A 21,099-nucleotide genomic window follows, 5' to 3' on the forward strand; every position below is an offset into this window, starting at 1 on the left:
TTTTTGAAACAAGTTTATGGCGACGATTGCCTATCCCGTAGCAGAGTGCACGAGTGGTTTCAACGTTTTCAAAGTGGTCGTGAGGACATAAATGACGATCAACATGTGGGCCAATCAAAATCCGTGATCACCGAAAATTCCATCGAAACTGTGTGTGCATTCATCAAAACTCAGCCGATCGTCATTGAAATTGATGGAAATGGAATGAAACATCTCCAAAACATCGATTTATCGCATTTTTACCGAACATTTGGGCTACCGAAAATTGTGTGAACGGTTTGTTCCGCACAAATTGACTGACGATCAAAAATTGCTCAGAATCCAACATTCGAAAGACGATATTTGACCAAAAATCACATTTTAACCATTAACCACTCCCTGTATTCACCTGTTATGGCACCGTGCGTACTTCTACTTAGACCATACGTTATTTTAAAAGTTCATATTTCAAATAAATGACGTATACTGAAAAAGATTGTCCAAGTGTGTCTTCCAAATCATTTTCGGAATATTGATACACGAATATAGTTATAGACCCAATCGAATTCACTTAGGCTCAGATAATAATTTGCATTCATACAGAAAAACGCGCAAGTCACTATCAAAGCACTGATCAATAATATTTGATAAATTTTAAGTCTTCAATACTAGGTATACCGCTTTATCCTTAAGAAATTTATAAAAACAGGTTTGTTGATGTTACTCGATTTCGAATTAATTTCATTATTATTTAATAAATATATTTATAGAAAACCGTCGAGTCGAGTACCTTCTTAAAAGACTCGCTGAATAATTTCATACTACGTTTATAACTAAATATATATGCGTTATTCCATCTTCATCCGAATTGTTTTCTTTTTTTTCAAACACGCTTCTATTGCAACTTCTATATACCGTTACTTTTGTCGTTTCAAAGCCATTTTCTCATTCATGTGTCTACTCTAATACGCAATATGTGCCCATCTCTCATCTGTGATATAAAAATGTTTGTTTTTTGTTTTTGTTTTTAATTTTGATTTGCTTGAAAATTATTTAAAAAACATAAACTGTTGTTTGTTCTATTCGTAATATAAATAATCGGTTTGATTTTCTACATTATTTCAATAATTATTTCAATTTTAATTTATTATGTTTTTTTCATTTAAAGGGCTATCCACGATGTCAAGGCGAATGTATACCATTACGTGCGAATAGCGTTTAAAATTTCACAAGAACAATAAATAATAAACACACACAGTCAATAATTAGAAAAAAATAAAATTACATACACATACAAGTATATTTACTTAGAAGCAACCAGAATAAGAGAAACAATTAAGTACAGTTAAATGGCCTTGAGAATTTTTCACATAAACTGAACTCATACTCGATTTGTGTGGTTTTAGGAAACACACATACAGACACGCATACATACATAAAAATATATACTTTAGAAGCGCAGCGCATTTTTTATGTTTGTGTGTATGTTTTACCCAAATGCGAAAGAGAAAAAGAATTTTGACAACGAAAAATTGAAAAATTTAAAATTTTAAGAAAATAAGCGAACACTTTAAAAGCAAATTGTTTGTATGTTGAAACTTGAGGGCGTACCACACGATATAAATGCAACCTAAAAGACATAGAAAACATTAAGAATTTGTTTTAATGAAAATTGTGAAAATTTGTGTGACAAAAATTACAACTAATTACTAACGAGTGAAATACAGTTAATGGAACAAAACGCTTTACAAATAAGTTAATTTAGTTCAACTAAATGGAAATTAACTAATTCATAATTTTTATATTATTTAGTGTTAAATGTAGCCATTGCATGCATGCATACAAGTACCGTATCGGTTGAAATATTGGCATTTTATGATTTCGTTTACAGTTTTTTAGTATTATTTTGATTATACTACAAAGAAACCATTGGAATAAATTTTATTCGAATTTTTAATTTAAAAATTGTTGACTTGCTTTGAAGTTAACTTATTTTTTTTAGAAATCCACATTTCGAGTTTCTGCGTAAAATCTTACTTATTTAATTTTACGGCTTGTGATCCACAGGTTAGCCCGTAAAATACAATTTTGACCCAGACTGACAACGAAAAAAAAAACATTTTTATCTTTTTTAATACAAATCGGGAATATTTCTTTTTAAATGAATAGATGTCTGAGCGAATACATGTTGGTGGCACTTAAATCAATTTTCCTTTCATTTCTTAAAATTTCTTGGTTGGGATGGCCTTCAGCGCTTTCAGCAAATCACACGACAATTTTCAAGTGGAATTTCAGTTTTGGGTAGCCAAATATGACGCAGACGCCCTGCTAGAATGCCAGATAGCTTTTTTGTTGTTGAAAATCCAGACACACTGCTTACAAATTGGGTCATTTACGCCGAATTGCATTTCTTAGATTGCTTCAAAATGGCCAAATAGAACTCCTTGTTGATCGTTTTAGAAAACGAAAGGTCTCACCTTGATTTTGTATCGACTCTAACGGCGTTTTTTCGATTTCGACCATTTTTGGAGCGCTATTTGCTGAAATTTTGGCAATAACATTCGTAAACCCAGTTCTAATCACTAGTAATGATGCATTTGAGAGAGCTTTGCTATCAACTATCTCGTTTACGATCTCTACTCGACGTCAATTGTAAAAGATTCAGGTCTTTTAGTACGAGTCTAACAGTGGCACGTTTTTATACCCAGAATACTATATATTGAGTCGATCCATAGGAGTTGTAGAGATCTTCTGCTATATCTTTGATGCCACGATTTTCAAGTACTGTTTCTTTAACTTTAACAGAGATATATGGACGACTTATGACCATTGCTGAATGCTTTACGCCACTCTTGTGTCTATAATAAAATAGACTCCACAAAACACTTCTGTAATTTCAATTCAATGATTCCATAGCCGCGATTCCATTCGAAATACTATACAAAATTTTAAGCCAACGGATTTGCCTCAGTTTTTTTCATGGTAAATCACAGGCTATATACAGAAAAAATCAGACGAAACCAAATCTGGTGAATACGATCGTTGATCAATGATATTCATTGCGTTTTTCGCTTTAAATTCGGTCACAGTCGTGGGTCGATGCGAAGGTGTGTTATCATCGTGGACAATCCATGAATTGTTCTTCTACGATTACGGTCGTTTTCGACGGAAGTTCTGACTCAAACACCTCAATACGGTCAATTAGAATTCTTTATTGACCGTTTGTCGAAAAAACCTATAACATCACCTTAATTTATGAGCGGCTTTTGTGTGTTTTTTTTTTTGTTGCGACTCGTTTTTTCTCCCCATTCCTATGATTTTTTGCGTTGTTTGGATGTTATACTTATAAAGCCATGTCCAATCGGCAGTTATTAGGCTCTCCATGAATCTGTAATCGGAATTCGCACGATCAAGCAAGTCCACAGAGACCTGTTTACGACACTCTTTTTGAAAAAATTCAGGTTTATTGGACGAGTCGCACAAGAAAGCGTTTCATACCCAAAATATCCACCAAAATCATTGGAACGGACCACATTGGGATATCTGTGGCCGAAATTCAAAAATTTCGTGCTGTCTGATTTGAATGAAAATTTTCACAGTTTGTTACCAACTATCTATACATTATTTCCCCAAAGTATTAGGATTCTATCTACATTAGTTTTTTGTCCAGAAATACCCAAAGTTGGTGAATGTAGAAAACATCAAAACTAGCAAAAATTTACTCAAAAGTCAAATCATTGATACAATAAAACAACTATTGAAATTCAACTTTGTTATTATTTTTCATTTATAATATGTATCAAAGAAAAAATTTGCATCAAAATCCATTGAAAAAAATAATGCATAAAAAATTTTGTGGAACAACATAATTTGGACGTCAAAATTTCAATGTTCTTCAAATTCAAAGTGGTGCATCTTTTTAGCGCTGTCTACCGCTGTCGACATACATATACCGAATTAAAGCCTGAAGTCTCAGCTAAACGATAAAAAAAATTCAGCTGCCCCAAATTGCCCGCCTTGAAAAAAACAATGTCAGAATGTCACGAAGATGTAAAAAAGTTGCTAAAAGAGACTTGATAAAAGAGAATTTAGTTGTATGGGAGGTGGGCGTAAAAGTGGGCGGATATTATTGAAATTTAACACCAACATATATAGTGTCATAAAAATGCTATGTACCAAAAATCAGTGCTGTAGGTCAAAAATTAAGTTTCACCTTATATGGGAGGTGGGCGTAAAATAAAATTTTTTAAAAAAATTTTTTCATTTTTTTCTTGATTGGCATCCAAAACAATGATGTACCAAATGTCATTGTCCTGCGACAACTCCTTATATTTTTAGCCGCAGTATGCACTAGCAGAAACCTATGTGCGGACTGGCGAGAGATGTCTAGTTCCCTTGTCACCTGTCTATCATTTGTCTGACGATTTTCAGGCACCATATCCTTCACTTTTTTAATATTTTCAACAGTTGAAAAGGTCGAAGGCCGTCCAAAACAAGGATTGTCTTCAATGTTCTCTCGACCATCTTTAAAGGTTTTGTACCACTCGTAGGCAGGTGTTTTTGATAAAACTTAATCATCGTAAGCATTATTCGTCATTCTCAATAAATTTGATTAGAAATACAAAATTTGAGACATATTCTTTGTTCGACCGGAAAAAATAGAAGCCATGCAGGAAATTGCTTAGAAATGTAGACTCGAATTCAGGCAATCTCATAAAATCTTAACCTCAGAGAGCCTATGTCTAAATGAAATACTTGTATCTACTCGTCTCTGGGAATATTAACAGTTCGAAAAGTAGAAAAACAATATCGAGTTAGACCATTGTTGCTGAAGCGTTAATTTAATCATTTTATAAAACTTCGAATTACTTTATTATTTCGGTATATACAGTTAAGCTGCTTCCTACATAGCACTGATTGGAACCAATTTCATAATGACTCAATAATATATTTCATTTTTGGATATAGACTTTTAAAAATTTTTCACAATACGTTTACATAATCGATAATTAAAAATTTTTCTATCGCATTATTTTTCTAAAAATTTCTACATTTTTTACAATATATGTATATCTATATATTTATATATGTATACCGATACAACATGTATGTATGTATGCATGCTTATTATAAAAAATAATATTAAGGCGATGATGTGTCCAAAATATCATAACGGTATGCGGTACTCTCGCTTAACATAGAAGTTTAACATAACAAACACCTCAACACGCTTTTAAATATAATTTTTAAGTAACGGCAATTTATTTAATTTAATGTAATTTAATACTTTAATTGAATTGTAAATTAATATAAATTAAATATAATCAATACATGAAATCACGAAATAAATTATATATATTTTTTGTCAATTTAATTTTGAAAAGAAAATTATGTTTACCATGCAACTCTGCACTAAAGCAATATAAAATGGATTTTTTGTTTAAAATTGTTTTATTTTATTTCTGTAACTTTTATCAAATGTTGGGAACGTCTGTAGTGTTATTATATAATCTTTCACTTTATTGACAACTTTCAGTTCGAATGTTTCTGTTACCAGTTTGAATTCCAATTTATAGATTTATAGCGTTGCAGCAGTAGTTGTTTGTATTGAATTGTAGTTGTAGTGGCAGTTGTAATAGTTTTTTTTAATAAAAACTTCTACTAAACCCAATTGGATGCGATGGACAAAATTTCAAATTGTCACATAAACATAAACAAAAACAAACATCAAATGTTTTTACACATAAGCCATCTCAAAATTGACCACTGTTGAACGTACACCAATCCAATTAAATACAAAACCCATTTGCAAAGTGGTAAGTACTACACACGAATAAGTGAATTCTTTCTTTAATTTGCACTTTTTCATATTTTGTTAATTTTTTTATGCTGAGACATTTTTGAAAATTTGTTTAAATAAAAATTTATTACTTTTTAATTTTTTTTTTTGGTTTTTAGGGCCATTAAATGTAAAAACATAATATGAGTTGTACGCGTATTACAGCTGATCCATTTCTAGGTTCCCTCTTTTTTAAAGAAAAAAAAAGACTTTTAATTTAATAGGGAATAATGATTTTCATTCGAAAGAACATTCTCTAGCATTTATTTTTTGAAGATTATTTCTTTCAAATGTTAAGATGTCTAAGTTGTCCATCCGTTGAGGCCAATTTTCGATGGCTCGTTCAAGCATTTCGCCTGGTAGCTGGCGATTAACACGCCTGATGTTTTTCGCCAAGGTCTGAATCCAAGCGGGATTGTCCGCATAGACTTCAGACTGTACATATCCCTAGAGGAAAAAGTATAATGGTGTGATATCACACGATCTTGGTGACAAATCAAACGGCAAAACGCGTAAAATGATCTGCTCACCGAAGTGTTCTCTCAATAAACCCATTGATTTATGTGATGTGAGGGAAGTCGCACCGTCATGTTGAAACCAAATGTCGCTGAGATCATGAACTTCAATTCCAGGTATCAAATAGTCGATTATCATGGCGTGTTAACGGTCGCCATAAGTTAAGATAGGAAAAATAGATGAGAATTGCACCGCGACCTAAGATCTATTGTGCCCTCTCCTAAGTCACAACAACTCACTTAGTACGGAGTTCAGCAAAATTCTAATATACTGCTACGTGCTACCGAGATGACGTGATTCTTATTTGAAAACATGGTTCCGAGGGTCTTTATCCTGCGTCTGCAGACTGCTATGCAGGCAATGAGCAGATGTTTTAGAGTTTCAGGCTCCCTGTCGCAGAACTGACAATTTGCACAATAGGCCCATATTATGTATATAAAAGCTTCTTAAGTTTATAGTATCCAGTGTAGAATTCACCAAGTAGTTTGAGTTTGTCCCCAGGAAGATTGATTACTTATTTAAACCTGCTGGGATTATAACCCCACCATTAGGAACTCGTCATGGAACATGCCTTGGAGTTGTTGCCAATACCTCTTTCTGCCTACACCTAATTCTTTGCGGGGCATCTCCTTTATGATATGAGGCCCCACCGTGATGAGAGGTTCAGGTCTTACCATGTAAATGGATGCGGCGGAGCGTGCGAGCCCATCAACCAGATGTCGGTTACGTTCTCACCGGCACAACTTTTAAAAAAACGGACCAATAATCCCACCGGCCCGCAAACCACACCAAACTGTTATTTTTTCCGGATTAAATGGGACCTCCTAAATTTCTCTATCGAGCGACTTCAGTTATTGCACGCTTCCGTCAGTCCGAGTTGCTACGAACTGCGCCGCATCGGCTCACCACAGTCTTCATGTACCCTCTCAGCTACGGCTGATATATTTTCTTCAGTGTGTGCTGGACGTGGTTTATTTAAAAAAAAATAATAATTTTGTAAGGCCCGAATTCTCAATTCCTAAAATGTACTAAATGAGCCTCATAGACTATGTTTTTGTCATTTAAGCCTTCTAGGCACGCTTAGTCAAGTCAAGTCTAGTGCTGCTGTCTTATTATCAGAATAGATAGTCACTTCTGGCTGCACTCTGGAGCAGTAAATCTAGAGCTTTCTTAACAACAACCTGTCAAATAGTCAGCAGTCAGGAAATCTGAAACTGCAGGTGATAGAAAGGTACTGACAATTTAAGAAAATGAGCTGCTTCATAATGAGAAAAAGACATCAGAATAGCTTCGAATTGATATCTTTAAAACTAAGGACTAATAAAATATAATAATATTATTCTTAATAATTTTATTTTTTGTGGCTAGTTACTACTTTCCTCCTGATAAATCCGTCAGCATTATTTTTTTTTATTTTAAGCAGTTAATTTAGTCAATTCATTCAAAAAATATTGGCGTAAATGCAAATTAATGTTTTCTTTAATCAAAAGTGAGCAACGCTGACACACACATCACTGTTTACGTTCCACAAGCACTAACATCCAAAACAGCATCTCACTAGTGGCGCACTAACACACGCACAGCATCTGAACATCATGAAAAAGTTTTCTAATCTGCATATGTAAATAGATTTGCAGTAATTATGCAGCACACACACAAAACATCCACCCACAAGCGCATGCCACATGCCACATGCCACATGCCACTACTTAATGCCACCATCAACAAGTTGTTGTTGTTGACATTGTTGTCCAGCAACGCTTCGACACATACTTACATACCTAACCTATGTAGCGCCATTGTGTCGAATGTGTCAAATTAACTCAACATTTCTCTCGCTTTCTTTGTCAATTTGATTTGCCATTGCAGGACTTCAAGGAGTTCACCGATGCCGAGGGTGTAATTTCGCTTCCAACGTCGGACTTCCACAAACCCGTTTGCCTGGAGATGCGTATGGCCGCCAATCAGGCGAACCGACAACTGCGCGCCAATCAATATGGTTTGCTGGCCCCACCTACACACATGGCCGGTCAATTGATGCCCACGTCACAGGCACAGCTAGTCGGCGGGTTAGCTGCCACGACTGGCGACGCGCATGCCGAAGTCATTTTCTCAATTGGCGGTGGTGGTGGTGGCGGCGTTCTGCGTACACCACGCCATCTGCCCCACCACACTGCCACTGGCCTTGCGCCAATTGCATCGCAATCATCGTCCACCTCGTCGTCGTATGGCACCACAACGTCCACAACAATTGCGCTGCCACTGGACACACCATTTCGTTACCCACCTTTCATCACCAGCTGTAGCAACAATAATTTCAATTATAACTATAATAATAATTTCAACACAACATCGGTGGGTGCGTGTCCGGGTCTATCAATGGCCACCGGTAATGTTGCGCTGACATTGGGTAGTAATTTGAATAACAACTTCAATGTCAATATAAACAATAATAACAATGCCGATTTGGCGAGCGTCGATAGTTCGGACACGTATGCCAGCTGCCAAACACATCCATTTCATTCACAAGGTGATCTCACTGCCGATTTGGCCGACGAGGCGTGCGCGCTGGACATTGACATGGACAATTTGTATATAAATCCATTGGAAAAGGAGACGACAACCTCGACCGGCACAACCGGCTACATCGTTGGACTGCCACCGACCGGTGCTACCGGCTTGACAGCGTTGGGATTGGCGCGTTCGCAGGTGAAGAAGAGCGCATCTGGCGATACGGCATTGCGTAATTTGGCCGCTGGCGGTCTGAGTCCCATGGATGAGATATATCAAAATTTCGAAGTGCAAGAGCGTGGTAGTCGCGTCAGTCTCAATGAGAATCCAGTGCCAAAACATCGTAAGACGCGTTTCCAAAGCTTCACATCAATGCCAAGCGGCGCTGGTGCCACGAATAAGCCGCGTGCGCGTTTCGAAGAGGTCAAAATCATACAGGACGGTGTGAGCGGTAGCCACGAGAGTAGTCCGGCCAGCAGCGGGAGTAAAAAGAAACGTTCCTCTTTTATGCCCGGTAAAAGTTTAGCCACTGCCACCAAGCTGATCAATCAGCATCTGTTCGGTATACAGAATGTTGGACAAAAAGGTATGACAAAGCACCCAACACTTAAAATTTTCCTCTATATTCTATAATACCTTGTCACGCTATCATTGCAGCGAAATTCGAAAGTAAACATTCCTCCTCGATAGACTCTATCGATGCCTCACCAAATCTCGAACAACATCGCCGCTCCAAATCGATACTCAAGAACAAGTCGGATATCTCGCGCGTACTTGCCGACCCGGAGAGTGAGCGTCTACTCGCCGACAATATGTCGGGTTCGGGTGTTTCTGACAACGGCACTGTCATGGTATTTATTAAAATTACTTAGTGCATATACATGTCAACGGTACAACTAATCGATTTTCAGTTTTGCTTGCAGGGCGAATCTGGCAGCGATTACTCACCGAATAAATTACCTCACTCAATTTTAGCCAAGTCTATTTCCCCACCACCATTACGGCATCGCATGTTGATACAGCAACGCTCCGGACCGGCGACTCTACAGTCGCGTCCAACCAAATTCCAAACACCACGTTATCCCGAAGAGCAAGCGCTACGTCAAGTCAAACCGATGCTGGCGCGTGCTTCGGCCACATCGCATATGTCCGGCGACAGTCGTTACGATTCGACTAATAGAGATAGCAGTTTAGGTAAATAAACGTCCGAAGTTTACCAATACGAACACTGGTAAAGTTACAACGCAAAATGTACCGTTATTTGTGTTCGTTTACAAAAAAAAATCACATATGTGTATTTACTTATTACCATTAACCAGTCATTTTCGAAGCCGCATTATAAATCTTTATAAAACTCATCAATATACATTCGTCATGTTGAGTCTTCATTGTGCACAAGGGGCAACACCGTATGTTAGCCATTGTTAGCCGTATTCGCATTCCGAATTGTCCGAATTGAAGTCGTTCGTCGGTATGAAAAATTCCAAAATTCTATCGCTTTTAGTATAACGCTAAAAAAAAGTTGATGTCTTTTGCTTTTCTTTGCAAATCACTTCAATACACAAAGCTTCCGTACAATTTGGCTTAAAAAATATATGTTTCCAATTCATAAGCACCAATTGGCACTTAAAGCTTAAAAGCACGAAGAGCATATTTTTATTTTTGAATTATTATATGTAAATAAATATAGCTAATGAAAATATGATAAATATTCTTGAGATAAATACCAAATTGGTTAGACAAAAGTTAACCTCAAAATTTAATGTGGAAGAATTAAAAAGAAATACGTATACAAAGCTCTATATTTCTTCAAAAACTCGAGATAAAAATAAAATCCACTGGACATCAGGATATATTTTATATTTAGTAATAATTTATAAGAATCACAAAATTGTTGTTCTCCCCTACAAGCTTTGATCTATTGATCTACTCTATTTCTGATTCTCTTCTTCTTTGATCGTAATCTTGGTAACATTATTAATTCTCAAGCACTGAGGTCCAAAAGTATAAGTAGGCTCGAATAGTTAGAGAATATATAATTCGCTGATTATTATACATCCAAAGATATCGACAATACTCGTACCATAGAGTGAAGTAAAATGGAATGAATTCGAATCTAATCGGTCCCATGATGTTTCGCCTACTACGCCTTTCTTCAAACATTGCGTTCAGTTATCCGACTTAAGGGGTTACATGGGAGTTATGACCCTTCTTCAACAATTTTTTTTTTTCAATACAAAAAATTAAATATTTTTTTCGAATTTGTTATTGTATGTATTTCATGAGGATCGCTTAAGTAGTTGTCGAGAAATCTTATCAACCGGCTTCGAAAACACACTTTCGAGAAAAACGCATTTAAAAACGGCGCACCTAACCTGGCTAGCCTCGAGCGCACAAATTCTCCAGGCTGTATTTCCAACACTTTTACTCGTTTCAATTTAGAAAAATATTCTAGAAATGTTGTAGAATTTAATAAGACAATAAAAGAATTGATTTTTTGAAATCCCTAAACCCATGTAACCCCTGTAAGGCTGATATGGTCTTCAGTATCATCAGTGAATTTTCGCTTTTTTCGGTTTCAGCTCATTTTTGGAGCGCCTTAACAAATGGCATTGTTGCACAGTTTTGAAGTAATATTCATAAACCCACAACTGGTCACCAGTAACGAAGTGTTTTATGGATAAAGGGTCAGCTAAGTTTCCTGTAAATAATATTGAGATCCTCTGCTATCTCTCTGACGCCCAAACGACGATTTTCAAGTACTGCTCTTTAATTTTTTCGGAATCCTCGTTATTAACAGAAGTGAATGGACGACATAAGCCAAATTTTTGTTGACTTCACGACCTTCACTGAATGCTTTCTGCCACACAAGTACTTAAATTCGCTATAATGTAGACTCACCAAAATACTACAGTTTGTAATAGGATAGATAGTTCAAAATGAGAACGAGGAAATTTCTTTTCTATATAATGATCTACTACTTATCACATTTTGATCCACGTGTATGCTAATGTACCGTTATATAAAGGTATTCACAAAAGCATTATACACATACATTTATATATACTATATGTATGAATACATATCGAAATAATTTTATAATCCAGGCTTAAAATAATATTTTTATGATTCTTTATCCGCGCTGTAGACTCGGAGACCACTTTCACATCCAATGTGAATATACGCAGCGATCTCGGTGATGGTGGTGCGACAGTAAGCAACGGCGAAGCAGGCGGTTCAAGCGATGAAAATCGTTCGCTACTACAACGTGGCAACTCTGATGAGCAGAATGAGCGAGATGACGGTGCTGGCGCTGATGCTGGCGCCACGTAGCAATTACTGAAAAAGCCAAAGAGCGAATAATAACGCCTACTTTCCGCTCCCTCCGACAGTGACAGTGATAGTGAATAAAACGCTTAGCAGCCAGCGATTAAGCATGCAAAACAAAAAACAAAACAAAAACAACAAAGTAAAACTTATATTACATTTTATATTATAATTAAAATTCATATACACACAAGTATATACACATAGAAACATACAAACATTTACTTATACATACCTACATGCATATGTACATATGTAAGAGTAATGTTTGAAACGGCATGTGAAATGAAAAGCAATGAACTCTAACTCTAGCATTTAAGTGGAGTAAAAGTTATTTAGAACGTACATACATACTTACATACATTAAAATAAGCAGATTCACCTACAAAGAGGCACAACGCTGTATATAAAAATGCAAAAGACAAAATCCAAATTATATATATTATATTCGCTAATATTCGCAGCAGTGAGCGAGTGCTTTGCAGCAATTGAAGATTTAATGCATTAAAATTTCAATTTATTTTACATACATACAAACATATGACTCTTGTATAAAAAAATCCCTTGGTCGGCTCACAAGAAAGCAAAAATTCAAAAAATATATTATTCAAAAAAAAAGTAACTCCATTTTTATACAATAACTTCAGAATAGAACAATATTTACCAAAAATCGCTTTTTACCTGCATACATACATATATACATATATATATATATATAACTATATACTCAGATTCGTAATTCATATACATACATGCATAATATGTGTACATAGTATGTTATATTAGCGCAAATGCATATTTATGTATATACATTCACCAATATACACGCATACATATTTACATAGATTAGCAAAAAAAAGTGCTTAGATAATTTTTGATCGAAATTTTGAAAAAAAAAATCTGTATAATATCCTGCCTCATGCACATTTGTACAACTATGACACACACATACACAACTTAGCTCACTAAAGTCATGTTGAATAATCTTTAAGGGAATAGTAACGCAAACAATCCAAATACATACATTCGCGAGCATAAAAAATGCACTAATTTACAATTTTATGTTCAAGTATTTATAAAAAAAAAAAAAGTATGTATGTTTTTTTTTATTAATTTCTGTTCAATTAAGCTATAATATATGTAGTATGCAGCTTTTACTGGACTATTTGATTATGAGAACATTCAACTTTTGAATTTTTCTTAATCAACCATCTGGTCAAATTTGACCCGGACTGACAATTTCCAGCAATTTCGGTATATTTGTTATAAACTCGGCTGGAAGCTACCTTGAGTGCTTTTAACGAATTTATTAAATAATCCAACTGATCAAATTTGACCCGGACTGACGCTACCTTGAGTGCTTTTAACAAATTTATTAAATAATCCAACTGATCAAATTTAACCCGGACTGACAATTTCCAGCAATTTCGATATATTTGTTATAACTCACGGCTGGAAGCTGCCTTGAGCGCCTTCAACGTGTTACGTTTATTAACTTTAATGGACTCATTGCACGCTTCAAGAAGCATATTTTTCAGTTTCGAAAGAAAAAATCACAGGAAGCGGCGACTTCTCTACGACGTCGTTTTTAGCAAAACTTCAGGTCTTTTGTTGCGAAGATAGAATTAACGCGCTTCATACCCAAAACAATAACCAAAATGTGTTAAGTCGAATCATGACAGATGTGAAGATCCTGTAATATCTCTTTGATACCAACAAAAGGATTCTCCGGTTCTTTAACTTATTTTCGATGTTGTCATCATTAACAAATGTGGATGAACGACTCGTATGAGACAAGTTTTCATTGACTTTAAGACCTCCACTGAATGCTTTCTGCTACTCAAACAGTTCTGTTTGTGATAAAGTAGACTCCTCGAAACAGTTCTCCAAGTTTAAGAATACAAAATATTAAGCAAACTCGCTGTTCAAATCTTGCTTCATGGTCAAATACGCTAAACAATCTATAATATTCGGCGCACACAGTTTGTTTTGCAGGTACAAATCACATTTGTTCAGATGGTATATCATAAATGGATTAAGGATCCTGCTTTCTCAAGCAAATATTCAATACGATTTAGAAAATGGTGGTGATTTGACCGCTAAACCTCTTGACTACAGCAAAAAAATTTTAACAAATTTTAAGAAATTTGTGCTAGCATCAGTTTTAGGAGCCCAGAATTAGTCGCACAGCCTCAAACATCACCTGAAAGCTGGTGTAATTAAACTGCTAAGAAACGACCTGTTCCATACAAGATTTTCATAACATATGATTTCTTGGACTTAGAAGAGAATTTAATTTTGGTCTTAACAGCACCTCTTTTGGATTAAGCTTTTGCTTAGACTCTCTTCTACGATATTTCATCCCTAAATGTGAACGTTTTTACCACAACATCTCTTATGAAACTGATCTCAACCTTGGACCCAAATATTGTAGCTTATATTCTTCCCATTTTCCAACAAATATTTTTGTTTTTTTGAAAAAGTTAGGTTATATTGATGATATTATAAGCTTCTCAGCACTACAGCTAGCGTCTATGGTATGGTATGTGTCTTTTTCTTTATTGGCGTAGACACCTCTGACATGGTTATAGCCGAGTTATGTGTATTAGTTAGTCCTAAGTATGTTATGTATATGAATGGAGGCATAAATATAAAGTTGGTTCTGAAAAAGCAAGGAAGTTACGGAATCTTTTTTTTAAAAATAAGCATTAAAAAAATTTTACTGAGAATATATGTAAGTTCAAAAATCCGATTCTGTTGGGAACTATTGGGAAACTGGTACATTTTTAACACAAATCTGACAATGGCCATCTAATAACCTTCAATATCCATAAGTCGCAATTTCTTGTATAGAAAAATTGCAGTCGGCTACCTCGATCGGATTCAGTTGCATGCTAAGTAGTATTAAAATAAACGTTAGCTTGTTAATTTCACTGAAAGCGAAAACTACGCGCCATAACGTATGCTTCAATTACTGCTCGATTGAGCAGAAAATCAAGTTAATTTCAAACTGAAGTATTACTTATAATCTATAAATTTAAGTTACACAAGTATGAAAAATCTAGAAGGGAAAGATGTCAGTTTTTAAAGTATATGTCTGTAGTATATATATGCATACATAAATATGTATAAAAACATATAAAAATACACACGAAAGCAATATAAAATACATATGGATTAGAAAAATAATGAATGTTCTACTTAGTAAAAGGTTAGAGAAAAGCATGAGCAAAGCATTGAAAATATTTCAACTGTATGCTAATTTTCTTTGTATATAAGCTCATATACATTTATATACATATATTTATTTAACATGCTAAACATTTTAAAATCAAAATTTAACATTTACATACAGCTTTTGCAACAAAAAAAAATTTTTTTTTTAATTTTTTTTTTGAAGGGATTTATACTCCTTTTTGCAGTCTGATTATGTTAAAACAAAGCTTACGAATTTCTGTATTAACCTTAATGCCGCACATGATATTACTTAGTTATAAATATATATGTATTTGTATACTATTACATACACACAATTATATGTACAATTTTTGGTCGATTTTAATGGCGACGTCATTATAGTTAGTTAAGGATGTAGAGAAATTGTTGGATGGCTTTTATCTGTGATTCATTATTTACAAATATTACCGTTATACACACAAATATGAGTACACTTACAAGCCGAGGCTGCTACATAAGTAAACGGGCGAGAGTAAGAACAAGTTTATACAGTTTACTATTATTTAATACGGATAAAAAACATATTTTTGCTGTGAACATATGATTTTTTTATGAGAAATTCATGAGCTGCTTTTGCTGTGTTAGTGTGTATATTTATGAAGGGAGCTCACAATCTAGTAAAAAAAAATTAAAAAAAAGAATTTAATTGTTTTTTATTTAATAAAGTATTACTAATTTATGTTTATATTTATATGTTATTTTTGTTGATTTTTATTTTTTATATTTAAATATACATACGTATTTTTACAATAAAAGCTTAATATAGTAATACTAAATTTTTGTTGTGGAAATACTTACTCAGAAGGGCTTAATTCAGAAATTATGCTTTCATGCATAATTTGAATAATGTAAAAAATGGTTTCTCTATTATAATGATTAATATAATTTTCCACGGGTTCTTTCGGCGGATTTTTTTATTGTTTTTTTTTTTTAATAAAAAAGAGAAAATTTGAAAAATTATTGCAAAAATAATAAAAAAAAATCCAATAAATAAATTAAATAAATTCAAAATGAAATTTAAAAAATTCAGTACCCCATGTTCCGGTTTTTAATAAAAAAATTTGTTTGAAAAAAATTTGAAAAAAATACCAGTTTTTCATTTCCAAGCAAAATGCTCTTAAATGCATTAAAATAATTCTTTTGGTGAATTTTTAATACAATAATTTTCCAAGTATTCTTTTGGCTGATTTTTTTTAACAAAAAAAGCTAACATTTTAAAAAATATTGCACAAAATAAGAAAAAATAAAAATGTCAATACCCAATATTCCAGTTTTAAATAAAAAATGTTAAAAAAAATTATATTCAAAAAAATTCAAATTATATTAGTTTTAATTTTTCAAGAAAAAAGTACATACTTTTTTTTTTTAAATAATTCTGTTGGCGGATTTTTTTTTAACAAAAAATGAAAATGTGAAAAGTTAAAAAAAAATTCAATAAATAAATAAAATTAAATTAATAAAGTTCAATACCGCATTATTCGATTTTTTATTAAAAAAAAAATTATTGTTTTAGCGGATAATTTTTTAACATAAAAATTAAATTTTGACAAATTATTTAATAAAATTAAAAATTAGAATTTCCAGTAAATGAACTAAATAAATAAAAATTAAGTTAAGGAGAACTCAACACAGTAAATTTTTAAATGTTTAAAAAATGTTTGAACAAAATTATTTTTCAAAAAAATTTTAAATATATAAGGGTTTTTATTTTGAAGAAAAATAACTCTTTTTACATTTAAATAATTCTTTTGGCGGATTTTTTTTTTTTAAAAAAAAAGTGAAATTTTGAAAAAATATTAGGCAACATTAAAAAAAAATCCAATAAATAAACACAAAATGAAATTAAAGAAAATTGAACAGTTCATGGTTCGGTTTTAAATAAAAATAAAATAAAAAATAAAAGAAATACATATGTAATAAAAGAAGCATGCATATGTATATTAGTTTTTATTTTTCAAACAAAGTACTCTTTTTGCATTAAATTAATGATTTTATATAATTTTATTAATATAATATTTAATTTTTATTTCCGATTTTTATTTTCCACCAAAAACGACAAATTTATCTTACTTAAGAATCTCTGTGTATATTTTGAAGCAAATTGGACGGTGACCTAGTCAAAAGCGTGGCCAATTTTTCTAACCTTATTTTGAATTATATTTATATATTTATTTTTTTATTTTATTTTATTTTATTTTATCTTATTTTATTTTATTTCTCATGCTTTATATATGTAATTTATTTTTTTTGCATTATTTTCTTTCATTGTATTTTTGTATTTCACTTTGTTTTAATTTTATAATTTTTTCTATTATTTTAACTTGCTTTTATTATAATTTATACATTTTTTATTATTTATTTTATTTATATAAATTCATTTTGGCACAAAACACCTATACAGTACCTTGAAAATGTGACAAATATGCAAAAGCTTACATACCTACATACATACATACAATACATCTCTAGCTGTATATAAATAGAATAATCGCTAGCACCTCTCATATTTACACAGCCGCTTACATAAAAAGCTACGATTAGATAAATCAGCATAAGCAAGAAATAAATCAATGAAAAAATGCAAAAAAAAAAATATTTATTGAGGAAAATATTTACCAAAATTTGTAAGCTTATTTACATAAAGAATATATATAAATATACATACATAGGCAAATTTACAAAAAAATTCGTATGGATTCTAAAACACTACAACAATTGCAGCCACAACGCAGTTTTTTGCTTTCGAACTATTGCAACTAGTAAGCAAATAAATGAGATTAAAAAACAAAAAAAAACAAAAGCAAAATGCACAACAACAACTAACACAGTTTGACAGGCAGACATACAAACAACCAGACAGACGAAATTGAATACAAATTAAACGCATTTATTACTAAAATATTGTCCAATAAACCGAAATAAAGCAAAAACAAAAAACATTAACTTTGGGAAAAAAGCTAAAAACAAAGCGAAATAAGCTGAAACACTAGAAATTTATATAAAGTTGTTAAAGTTTTTAAGATTAATTGAATATAAAACACACACACATACACAAACACAAACACACTAAAATATATATATAAATATATAATTCTTAAGCTCTTGTGTAATAAATTTATTAACTGCAATAAACCTGCATACATCAAAGACGAAACTACGGAAAATATTGAAAAAAAAGAAATTTAAAATTGAAAGTAATATATATATGAATAAATAAAATTATTGAGTGTACAGTAAAAAGCCATTGAAAGCATGCGTTATTTAGCCTCTTAGAAACATATCAATGAAGTGAACGAATACAATTTATAAATATGTTGTTTAAATAATTGTGTGTCAAGCATAGAAAAACCGAAACCTAACGCTACACGGAAACACCCTTCCTGTTAACTTGAATACACACATACATGCACATATGTACATATACATATTTGCTTAAACAAAAACCTGTTGGTAAGTTCTGAAGTAGATCCTGTACTTCTTTGATTTTGAGCGCTGGTTTTCATAAGGAAATCTTGTGCCACTAAAAACCTTTCAAAATAAAATTAATCAATTTTGCCAAATGTTTTTTAATTCAAAAAATGTCTTAAAAATTCATACTTAGTGAGGTTTGGAAACCAATTAAGTTCGAAAATTTACTATTTATGCCATTAGAGCTTAAAGTGTCTAATTTTAAGGACTTTTGGGACTTCAAGTTTTCAGAATGTTTTTCTTTGAAAATGTGTAATTTTAAGTGTTTTTGGGAGTAAAATGAATCTTTTGGATCTTTGAATTTTCAATTTTTTTTTTTAGAATTTAAGAAAGTTTTAAATATTTTGAAATATTCTAGAAAAAAATCGTTTCCCAAATTTATACCAGAAACTCTCCAATGTAATATAGTTGAACAAACATTTTCTAATTTCTTCAAAAGAAGAGAAGCGATCTAAAGAAAATTCTCGCTAATCTTCATCTTTAAACTTCTTTTTGGCAACCCAAACATGACAAAAAGAACGATAATTTTTACAAATTATTTATATTATCAGAACACCTAACTTAGAACCTTACTTGATATTTTTACGCCTTGATCAATCAAACTGCTCGCAATTTTTATAATCCGGGAGTAAATTTGAAAAATTTTGGTTCGCCTTGTTCCCGAAATCAAAATCCAGGAAGGTCTCCGAAAAAAGTTGTCTGGCGGTGAGGAAGATTTGTCTGATTAAAACTATTTAAAATCCAGAAACTTAAGAAAAAATAGTTTTACAAGGCTAAATGTACGTAATGATCGAAGAACTGGTTGAAATGTTTGATTTTTGTCAAAAAATGGCTTCCCAATAAAGAAAGTGGGGTTTGTGAACAAATTTTCTCTTTAAAGTGTTTCAAAAAAGTTTGCGTTTTATCCAAAATATTACTTCTGCGATCATTATCTGACAAATATATTTAAGATCTAAATTGGAAGTCGGTCCAGCCTTTTTGGAAAACAATCTTCCCCACCAACTCTAGAATAGCCTTTCAAGAAAACGATTTTGAAGTTTTGGGGCCGATTAAATTTAGTCAAATTTTTTTTTGGAAATACGCTCATATCTCCGAAACTAATTACCAAATCAACATTAAATTTTCGCAGATTTTCGATTTTTTGAAATTCAAAAGTGGGTATATACCCCCGACAGGGCAACTTTACGAGTTGGAAATAAAACCTATATAAATTAACACATTTATCGATCAAACAAAAATTAATCGAGTAACTTCTAAATTTCCAAATGACGTAAACTTCCAATTTTCGGAGAATATTTGAAAATATATGTAGTAGATATATTGCTCCGAAATTTATCGATATATTATCGATCAGACAAAAATTAATCGAATCACTTCTGAAGTTCCAAGCGATGTAAACGTCAAACTTTCGAAGAATATTTGCAAATATAAGCACATTCGATAAATATGCAAAAAAATCGATTTTATAATTTTACAAATTCATCGATATATTATCGATCAAACAAAAATTAATCGAGTCACTACTGAAATTCCAAGCGACTTAAGCATCAAATTTTCGGAGAACATTTGCAACTATATGCACATTCGATATACATGAAATACAAATATCAGTCTTTTTCGAAAAATATGCATTCGATAAATATGCAAAAACCAAAATCGATTTTTTTTAATTCAAAAATGGTTTTATCGCTCCGACAAGGCAACTATAACGTTGCGTTTTCGTAATAAGGCCTGTATAATTTATCACAATTATCGATATATTTTATCAACAAGACAAATTTTAATCGATTCACGTTTGAATTACAAAACTGATATAATTTTGCCTATTCTTGGATCCCAAAAAAATAGAATTTCTTATTTTTCAGAAAATATTTTCAAATAAATACGGCAACATTCCAAAAATATCTTTAAGCATTGAAATTCAACATATTTATATGTAAATAAGGCACCGTGGTGTAAATGGTATTAAATATATTTTTTACCTATCTATAACTTTTAGAACTCAAATAGACACCAAAATAGAGCAATAACTCAAATTACATATATACATACATACGTTTACATATACATATGTACAAAAATAAGAAGCCGTTCATTAATATTTTTCGAAAACTAAAAAATTTTTCAGATTTCATTCACAGAATACAAATTTATAATTGCAAACGATTTTGCTCAGGATCACATAAATTAAACTATTTACATACTACCTACCACATGCACAA

General features: G+C 32.3%; 1 protein-coding gene across 14 annotated transcripts in view; it reads left to right on the forward strand.

Moving 5' to 3' along the window:
• Positions 1-13,513, forward strand: part of LOC105225153 (potassium voltage-gated channel protein Shab) — a 212,328-nt gene extending 198,815 nt beyond the window's left edge. For 8 of the 14 annotated variants that reach the window (XM_049458608.1, XM_049458604.1, XM_049458603.1 and 5 more), the window contains 4 exons: positions 8,204-9,431; positions 9,503-9,696; positions 9,757-10,039; positions 11,994-13,513. In XM_049458608.1, coding sequence (XP_049314565.1) covers positions 8,204-9,431; positions 9,503-9,696; positions 9,757-10,039; positions 11,994-12,178 — 1,890 coding nt within the window. In that variant the 3' untranslated portion in view covers positions 12,179-13,513. Of the gene's footprint in view, positions 1-1,147; positions 1,529-8,203; positions 9,432-9,502; positions 9,697-9,756; positions 10,040-11,993 lie in introns of those variants that run through there. The other 6 variants (XM_049458611.1, XM_049458606.1, XM_049458612.1 and 3 more) reach the window with 2 other exon arrangements.
• Positions 13,514-21,099: the final 7,586 nt, after the last annotated feature.

This window comes from Bactrocera dorsalis, chromosome 5 (assembly GCF_023373825.1).
Source record: "Bactrocera dorsalis isolate Fly_Bdor chromosome 5, ASM2337382v1, whole genome shotgun sequence".
NCBI classification, from domain to species: Eukaryota; Metazoa; Arthropoda; class Insecta; order Diptera; family Tephritidae; genus Bactrocera; species Bactrocera dorsalis.